This window comes from Pinus tabuliformis, chromosome 8 (assembly GCF_031772625.1).
Source record: "Pinus tabuliformis cultivar Carrire ecotype Pingquan chromosome 8, CPIR1, whole genome shotgun sequence".
Classification (NCBI taxonomy): Eukaryota; Viridiplantae; Streptophyta; class Pinopsida; order Pinales; family Pinaceae; genus Pinus; species Pinus tabuliformis.
Window position 1 is genome coordinate 1,684,999,432 of NC_142294.1, and position 10,018 is coordinate 1,685,009,449.

Here is a 10,018-nt window from a genome sequence, read left to right on the forward strand (position 1 = left end):
TTGATGATGAACCACATTGGTTGGTTCGAAACCAAAAGATTGATTATGTGATTTTGCCCAAGATTATCCAAACAATAAACTTCCTCTTTTTTGTACTTAAAATTAGGTAACGCTAGAGTATCGATAGTCTATTCATGTCATATATTTAACTCGAGTTAAAATTAGGTTACTGGAGTGTGCCCTTCTCTTCATTTAATGTTATATATTCCACTCTAGTTTCATATCTGCAACAAGCCTAACTGATTTTCGCGTTTCAAGCGGTGTGTTAATCTGTGAAAAACTTTGGGTTCATAAAATAATTGAGTTTGAAGTGGTCTGATGGAGGTTATTCCCAGTGATCTCGTGCGAAAGTGCTTGTTGAGAGTGCCCTACAAATCACACACTATGTTGAAAGCTGTGTGCAAAAACTGGGAGGATATAGTGAAGTGCCCTAGGTTTTATGCCGACAGAAAAATATGTGGGACGAGCGAGCAGCTGCTTTGCTTGATTCAAAGAGAGATGAATGGCTTCTTTGTAATAAGGGTATATGACCCTGCGACTAGCACCTGGGAAAAGCTACCTCGCATTGATGCCAATGTCTCCCACTCTAAACGAGCACCAGTATGGTCTCGGTGCGTTGCTGTGAACCGGAAGCTCGTTGTCGTAAGTGGATTGTACCATCATCCCCGTGTTTCTAACACGTATCCAGTGACGGTACGTATTTATGACTTTGAATCTGCCACATGGAGTGCCGGAAGGGCAATTCCTATTTCTTATCCCATAGAAATTTTAATGAGGCCTGACATGAGGCTGGTATAAGACGATACAACACACTGGTAACTTTTTTTTTTCTCTCATTACCTAAAGGCCTGTTGTATCGCCTTATACCGACCTCATGTCAGGCCGCATTAAAATTCTTATAATGTAATACCCTGCATACACGTCGACAATTTTTTCCTTGCTCTCTCTCTTCTTCCACTGGACTTGTCTACATCGCTGGCGGAATGCGGAAGAAGATAGATGGGAAAATCTGCCTCCTATGATCCGAGGTGACGGCGCCGGATGCCACGCTGTTGTCATTGAAGATAAATTTATGGTGCTATGCGGAGGTGAAAGCAGCGTAGAAATTTTTGACCCTAGAGCGAGAACTTGGAGCAGCCGGGAAGATATGTGGAGATTCCATGATAAAATATGCTATGGTTCTGTGGTTGCTTCCTCTTCTGGGGAGTTGTACGCCTTCACTAAGGAGGAGATGATGAAGTATGATGGTGAAAAAAGTGATTGGGATGTTGTGGCGCCTCTTCCACAGCCTGTTGGTAATGTTATGTGTGCTACACCATGGCGCGACGGGATTTTTGTAAGCAGATTTACCGTGATCGGGAAAGACTTGTTTTATCTGTTTCACCCGCCAACTGGGCAGTGGATTCAAGCTAATGGCGGTGGTAGGGAAGAGTTTGAGGGCATGATCGTATCTGCGGCGACAGTGGAGATTTGAAATACCTTAAACGATCTGACTAGCAGAGAGTTTTAACGTAGATATTTAAATACAATCAGTGGTCACATAAATTTGCAGATAGGGAGTATTTGCTTTCAATTTGGTTGGTGACAGTTCTGTAGTTCTTCAAGATGTCTTTTAATGATGACATGTTTCATGTGTGTTATTCTTCATTGCTGTGTTGTGTTTATGTTAATTAATTATTGAATAAAATTCGAATTACTATTCCAAAAAGTGGTGGTTTATAAATTATAATTTTTTATTTTAATATTATTTTTTTATTATAAAGTTAAATTATAATAACTTATTTTAATCTTAGATTTATTAAATGTTAAAAGAGATATAATTTTAAAAGTGTACTTTTTTTAATGATGAATAATTTGGGAAAAAGTTTTAAAAGTGTACATTTTTTTATTATGTATAATTTGGAAAAAGGTTTTTATTTCAAGATATTTGATAAATGTTTAATAGATTATTTATTAAAATGGATCTTGTGTATGGATTCTCTACCATATATCAATTATATATTGAGTATAGAAGAAGTTACATATATTTTCTTTGAACAACATCTTAATAAAATATTTTAATCATAACATATTTTTTTTCAATTGTTTTATATAATATGTATTCAGTGAATCATATTTGTAATAATGATATGTAACAAAAATATTTCACAATAACTATTTATTTATTTTTATCTAGAAGAATATGTTGTCAAGGAATGAGCAAGGAATTGAGAATTGTACTTGGTGAAGCATTAAACTCTCAAGGTAGCCTAATTTAAACATAGAACCTCAAACCTCACAAATGCATCATATGACAATGATCACCAATTAAAGTTTCCCACAAAGAAAATTTAGGAACATATCGTTATTTTAGCAAGATGAGTATGAATTTCATTAAAATCTGTGTTTGGACACAACAACTACAACTACGGGGAAATCAAGTACATATATTATTCTTGCAAAGGCTCCTTGTAAGAAGGACCAACCTTAGTTACAAAAGGATTATATTGGTCACTAACTATTACAAGTGGACAACATACATAGACATTGCAAAATTGTCAAAGGAGTAAAACACATTTATGGTATGAGTGCATCATAAAGGAGAAGAAGTATCATCATCTGAATTGTCCATTAAGAACTAGCAACAATGTCACAGCTAAAAGCACTTCTATCTAGATTTTGATTGTCATTGACTATGAGTTTCACCTCAATTCTTTAGGTTAATTAAACTTTAAAGGTGAAAATCTCATCCATGAGATAAATGAAAGTTTTCATTTGTTGTTGAAGTTTCCACCTAATGTCCATGTTTTCTACATATTGAGTGCACTATCTATAGATGTTATTACAACCTGTGGTCGATTTAACTTTTTTGGTCTACATTATTTGTTTGCAAGAATAGTGGAACCATGTGTTAGCAATGACAGGTACTAATGATTCAAAAGATCAATTGAAGGGTTGTAGGGAAAAAGAAATGGAAGAAGAGAAAGACCAATGATAGGAAAACTTCAACTAGAGAATAGTTACATAGAGGGGGTTGAAGGAGTGGGAGAAATCGAGCCAACACGTTTCTTCGCAATGCTAGGAGTGCCCAAGCCAAAAGGACTAAGAATATTAGCTCTAGTTAACTCCACTTTCATATTTTAAAAGCCATGCTACATTAACATTTCCATGTGAAAGCAGTAATACTTAAAATACTTCTATTATGAATTGAGAAATTTAAAATTTTCAAAATATCTTCACTTCTTTGTATTTTCATATTAACTATGATTAATTCGATAATTTCAGATTAAATCCATATTTTCTAAATTATTAACTCCACTTTTATATTTTGAAATTTCTTCGTTCACTTTCATGCTTGCACCATGTTTTATACAAATAAAAAGATATGTGGATGAGTGAGAAATTTCTTTTCTTGACAAAAAGAGGTATGAAATACATCTATGCACTACAATTGTTTGACCCTATGAAGGGCACCTAGGAAAAGCTATCCCTCATTGATGATCCCTACATTACTCCAATACTAATATCGTCTCAGTGCATTTTTGCGAATGGAAACCTACTTCTCATAGGTGGATTCCACTTGAGTGTGTTGAAGAGCGTCTAACTTTATGACGTTGTGTATGTGAAATGGAGCCTCAAAGCTTTGTCTCTTCTTCCACCATACTTGTCTACTTTGCAAGTGCGATAAATGAGCATGACATCATATAACATGGAGGAAGACACGAGGGAAATCTTGTGTCCTATGATTGAACATCACGACCAAGGATGTCACAATGATTTTGTGGAAGGAAAATTCATGGTGTTATGCTAAGGCCAAAGTGTATAAGTTATTGATTTGAGTGTGGGAATGTGGAGGTAGAGGACACACACGTGGAGCTTCAGGGGAGAAGTACTTGTGTAGTTTCTTCTTCTTCTAAGGAGACGTACATGTTCACTGAACCATAGTTGGAGAAGGGAATTTGGAGTGTTTTAGCTTCTCTTCCCCACAATGTTGTTTTCTTTACATCTTCTATACATGACTTTTGTTTTGTAATCTGATTGAGCTCTAGATAACCATCCAACACAGAAAAAAAATATCTCTTAGATCTATTTTTTATAAGAAAAAATTGAACTTTCATTCAAAATAATGAGAAATTTCTACAGTTTCTTATTTCTATACCATATCATCATATCTCATAGAATATAATCATTAATTTCATCACTATGGCTGAAAAAAAAGGCTAGAGGTCCAACACAAAGATAAAAATCCTCTAGAGGAGAAAAGGAAGAAACAAAATACAATGTGGATTTGTAAGGAACATTAACCATATGCAAATGCCAATAAGAAAAGAAAAAAAGTAGTAGTAGGAGAAGAGATTGATATCTTAAATAATCCCATGCCACAACTCCTACCATCAAATTATTTAAAAAAACATGTAGCCCAAACTAAGGGATACACCTTGTTTGGAGAGTGCAATGACCTCCTTGTTTTTCTCCTGATAGACATGTTGGAATGTAACCTACGAGAAAGTGGGAATAATATTCCTCATCAACAACATCAAGTTGCAAGCAAAGGGGACCTCGAGAGAACACCATCCATGAACCCAATTGATCATAGTAAGGGAGTCACCTATGATCAAAATATTGTCAATGCCAAGTTGCGAAGAGAAGTCGAGGGCACCCCACATCGCAATCGATTTATCTCTGCAATGATCTTCCCTATCACTATACCAGAAAAAATAATGGATCCACATGGAGAGAAAATCCACATCCACAATCCCCTTCACGGGAGGCCTCGTCAAAAGAGGAGATAGGAGAAATTCCATCCAAATCGACAATAGAGATGCATTAATGGGAGGCATTTGGGACCCATGGTGCAACTTCTTGGAAAAATTCCACTATGCCGAGGGAAATGAAATTTATATTTAGCGACCTCCATATACCCCATAGGACATATAGAGGTACAGTCCTATGGGATTTCGCTTGGAGGCTCCATTGACTAATACAATCATTTATGGATGATGAATCTTTGATATAAGGGACTACTAAGAGTGTGGAAATCTCCTCCCATATCGCGACAAAAAAGGGAAATCATAGAAATATATGTCCTCTAAATCCAACCTACATAGAGAGCATGAATGAGGACCCATGAAAACTCTCCTATGCAAGTTATCCCATGTCAAAATTCATTTGTCGATGGCCAACCATGAGAAATGCTTGATCTTCAAAGATTTTTCCCACTTCCATAGTAGAGAGGTGCAATCCGAGTGGGGAAACATTTGGGAGGTCGATGTGGTGTGGTCATATACTTCCTTGATTGGAATCCTGTCATTCCCAATATGGTCACCCCACACAAGCATGTTCTTCCATTAAGAGAGGACAATTTCAACCATGCTTAGAAGGTTGTGATGTCCTTCCCACTGTCATCATATACATCGTTAATTCAATCTTATAAGCATGTGGTCAGGTATGAGCAGTGTAGCTAGGTCAAAACCTCTCCCAAAGTCTAGTGAGTGTGTCCATCCCTTATGTGTTAAGAATATTAATGATAGATATTAGAAGGAGATGAATGCTAGTGAAACCTTTTATGGCATCCAAACCTACTTTGATTTTCATCCCATCACCAACCATCCAAGAAAGGTTACCGCAAATCCATGAAATAGCTAGTCTAATGCTACTTTAAATTTTCGAAGCTTTGCCAACCGATGGAACCCTAGCTGTAGTCCATTCCTCCAGGCCTATCTGTTGTATATAATTGTTAAACATTATGATTTTACATAGTCCCCTCTCATAGAAATTTTTTCATAGACTCACAGCCAGGAGACAATGATTCCCCATCCCCCATACTTAATGGGCCTCATGATAAACTTCAACCCAATTAGCTGTATCTTCTTACCTGTACTACGGTGAGACCATAGGAATATTCTATAATGGAATCTGTTTTGTTTATGACAGGATGGGGAATGTGGAAGAGGTGCATCCAATAGACTAGTATGCTAAGCAAGACCACCTTTATCATTATGACTTTGCCTCCCATTGTAAGCCATCTTTGATCCTAACAAGACAATTTCTTATTAAACTTAGAGATAATCCATTCCTAGTCAAGTAATGAGTACTTACATGGATTTAACTAGCATCCCAAATATTTAAACTCTTCATATATAAAACTTATTTTAACCCCAAAAAGAGTAGCGATTTCACGCGATGTTAGAGCATCCTCATAGTCTTTGATCAACTTTGTTTTATCTTTGTTGATATATATGATTTTGAGTGACACTCGAGAAACCTCATAGTCTGTGATCAACTTTATTTTATGTTTGTTAATATATAGTCTCGATTCAATACCAAAATATTTGAAATTCTCATGGAAGGATTCCCACATAAAGAGTTTTGCGTCCCAAACACATAGTTAATTATCCACGAACATCAGATGAGTAATATTGCAACCTCTAGAGATCCCACATCCTAAAATAGTTCCTTCTAGAGACTTGGACTTGATTCCTCTATGAAAGGCATCCATAATGAGGATAAAAATGACGGGGGTTAATGCACAACCTTTTCTAAGACCTTTTTGTATTTTGAAGGATTGCGTTGGTTCACAATTAATGAGAACAACCACAGAATTTTTGGTTAAGCATGGCATTATCCATTGTACATGTATATGTTGAAAGCCAATTTTATATAGAATCATTGAGAGGAACTCCGAGTCCAAATAGTTATATGCCCTATGGAGATCAAGCTTCATGAGACATGATTTTAGCTTCTTTTTTTAGATTGCGTGGATGTAGTCTTGTGCAATGATGAATGCATCTTGTATCCTCCTATTTGAAAAGAACCCAAATAGTTCCAAATATATCTAAGGATATATGATCTTTTTATTCTATTAGAAATAATTTTAGACATCATTTTATAAATGGAATTATATAGATAAATAGTTTTGTAATCAGAGAAAGAGAGAGAGTGTTTTTGCTTAGGGATGAGAGTAAGGAAAGTAGAGTTAATAACACCTATGATGTGTTGAGAAACTTTAACTGTCTCCACCATATTGGCTATTTTCAATCCCATCAGCTCAAGAAATATCAAGAAAAGTTCAATAGGCCAACCATCAAAACCAAGGCTCTTGTCATTGGCAGTGTTATCGATAGTCTAGAGTATCTCTTCATCCAATATTAGATTGTCTATCAGCGAAGTTTCCTCTTTGTTGACCGTCACTCGAAACATATTAGCAAATCTCATTTTCTCTTTCAGGTGATCTCCCTCTCTTTCACTAAATTGGTTTCTAAAAACTGAAATGCCTCCTTTTTTATCTCCATGGTGGAGGTATGTATATTTTCAACTTCATATTTTATGGCCCATATGGAATTTATGTTTTTTTTTGTTGTTGCTAGATGAAATAACTTTGTGTTTTGGTCACCAAACTTAATCCACACAAGTTGTCTTTTCTATCTCCATTCCTCTTCCTGCAGTTGGAGAATTTTGTCCTTCTTCATCACTAGATTCAAGATTTCCCACTTTCATAGATCAGAGAAAATTCTAGGAGTAATCAAGTCCCATAGTTGAGTGATTTCTTCTTATATATATTGTAATTCTTATGTGAGAGCTCTTATTTGAGTATATATCTATACTTTGAAATCATTTTTCAATCATTTAAGTTTGTCCCTAATCCTCAATATAGGGTTATCAATGTGGGATGGAGAGGCGTAGTCTAAGACTCTGAGCCAACTTCTGGAAATTTGGCTCATCTAACCATATTAGATTAAATTTAAAGGGTCCCTTGTGATCATCCATATCCTTGATCCATTATGATATTATTGCATCATGATCATATATATCCGAGAAGAATGACTAGGATTGTATTTGATTTAGTCTTTGACACAAAATTGAATCCACCATAAATTTTTTGATTCTTTTAGAAATACCCTCTACTCTCGAGCAATCATTCCACCAAGTTGGACACAACAGATTTGAAGAAACAATTATTAAGGCTTTTCGGTCAAAAAATTGTTTGAAATAATTCTCCATAGGGTCCACCTTAGCCCAGTGTTCCCAACATTTGTTTACATCCATGGTGAAATTAATAGTACCAACTATGATCAACAGTAGTATTTCTAATATTCCAAATGTCTCAACTACATCACAAAAGGTTCTACTATTAGCATATGGTGTGTAGATGTACATTATCCAAAATTTATAAGAACAACCCGTGCATCGACTTATCAATATGATTCCTGCACAACTACTATATGCTTGGAATTTAAATATTGTTGGATCCCATATAGTTACAAGACCTACAAAATTTCCTTCTGTGTTTGTTGCACAATCACTCCATTGTCGGCATATTTTATGTTTTTCTTTAAGGATCTCCTAATATGGGCTCTTATGTAACCAGCTCACAAAATAGAAGAAAAGATATATCAACGACTTCAAAATAAACCTCTTCGAGGGGGAAACCTCCTTTACATTACACAAATGAACAATTCTTGGATGATGCAAATGACAATACCTCCTTTCCATATATAGGAGTCTAAGGGGTCCCAATACAATTAGAACCTACATAACAATAATATTGTAGTGACACAAAATAACAATAGTGGGCTTCTATGGGGAACAATAATAATGACATGGTGACTATATGGGCACAATAATACAATAAGGGGGTTGTGCTAATAACAATAAGGGGTTACACTAGTATTATAGGGACCTAACATGCCCCTCTCCTTCAAAAGTGTTGCCTTCAATGCTTGAGTAATTCTAGATGCTTCTGTATAAAATTATCATACTCCCATGTGGAATCTGTAGCGGGTAAGTTCTTCCACTTAATGAGAGACTCTGAAATTGATCAATTTCATAGTTGTTGATTTGCTGCTTCATGTTCCAATATGATTTTTCTTCCTCCTCAAGTTCTGGAAATATTATTTGAACTAGGTTCTTCTGCAACTTTTGAATGAGTGGCAACACTTCTTTGTCATTCTTCCATTTATCCCTTGCTTTTTTTATCGAATCTACTTGGATAATATAAATGGCATAAAACAATGCTTCCACATCCTCATCCTTTCTTGAAAGTGCACCTGCAACAACATTTTGCTTCCCCTTTTTGTAGATGATTTCAAAGGCATAACGAAACATCTTTGTGCCCCATTTTTGTTTTTCTTCTGAAAATAAAATTTGTTTTAAAAAGTATTTAAGACTATCATGATCCGATTTTACCTTGAAGTGTCTTCCCATTAGGTAAGGTCGTCATTTCTTAAGTGCATGTAGTATTTCCAACATTTCCTTCTCATAGATATCTTTTTGTAAATACTTTCCTTTGATTGGACAACTTTTGAAAGAAATGGGTCTTTCTTCTTTCACTAAAACAACAACAATTCCACTTCATGAGGCATCGCATTCCAAAATCGATGTTTTTGTGAAGTCTTGCATAGCTAAGACTGGTGCTTGCCACATTGCCCCTTTAAGATGTTCAAAGACATTTGCTGCTTCATGAGTCCAAGAAAATGCATCTTTATTTAGTAATGTTGTTACAGGTGCTGCTATTCTCCCATAATTCTTAACAGAATTGTGATAATACCCTTTCAACCCGAGAAATCCTCGCAGATGCTTTATAAATGTGGTAATTTTCCATTCCTTAATTTATTTTATTTTTCTAGGGTCTACCTTAACACCTTCATGAGATAGAGTATGACCCAAATTTTCCACCTCTTGTACTCCAAAGAAAAATTTGGATCTTTTTGCATATAATTATTTCTCCTCCAATAGTTTGAGCGCCTTGTGAACATGTTGAACATGATCCTTCCAAGACGTTGTAGATTATTATATCATCAAAACTTCACTTGTAACCCAGAAACTCAAAACTTCAAAATATCCTCTAGTATATTGTTCTCATCTCCGATATCATGTATATTTTCCTGTAAATTCAACATCTTATGTAATTTACTAAAACAGAAGACAAGAATCTACTCTACTCTTTACAATGGAAGCACATAAATATCGAGCAAACAATAATTGACAAGAGGAGGATAATCAAATAAACATAACAAAATAAGTATTTGGGGAGAACCAC

General features: G+C 35.4%; 1 protein-coding gene across 1 annotated transcript; it reads left to right on the plus strand.

Moving 5' to 3' along the window:
• The first annotated feature begins 318 nt into the window (after positions 1–318).
• On the plus strand, positions 319–798 carry LOC149242716 (F-box/kelch-repeat protein At1g55270-like). The gene has a single exon (XM_089370963.1). The coding sequence runs from the start codon at positions 319–321 to the stop codon at positions 796–798; it is 480 nt and encodes a 159-aa protein (XP_089227089.1).
• Positions 799–10,018: the final 9,220 nt, after the last annotated feature.

Bases quoted from the DNA above. Each gene is read 5' to 3' on its own strand.
- LOC149242716 (XM_089370963.1), top strand. From the start codon at position 319: ATGGAGGTTATTCCCAGTGATCTCGTGCGAAAGTGCTTGTTGAGAGTG.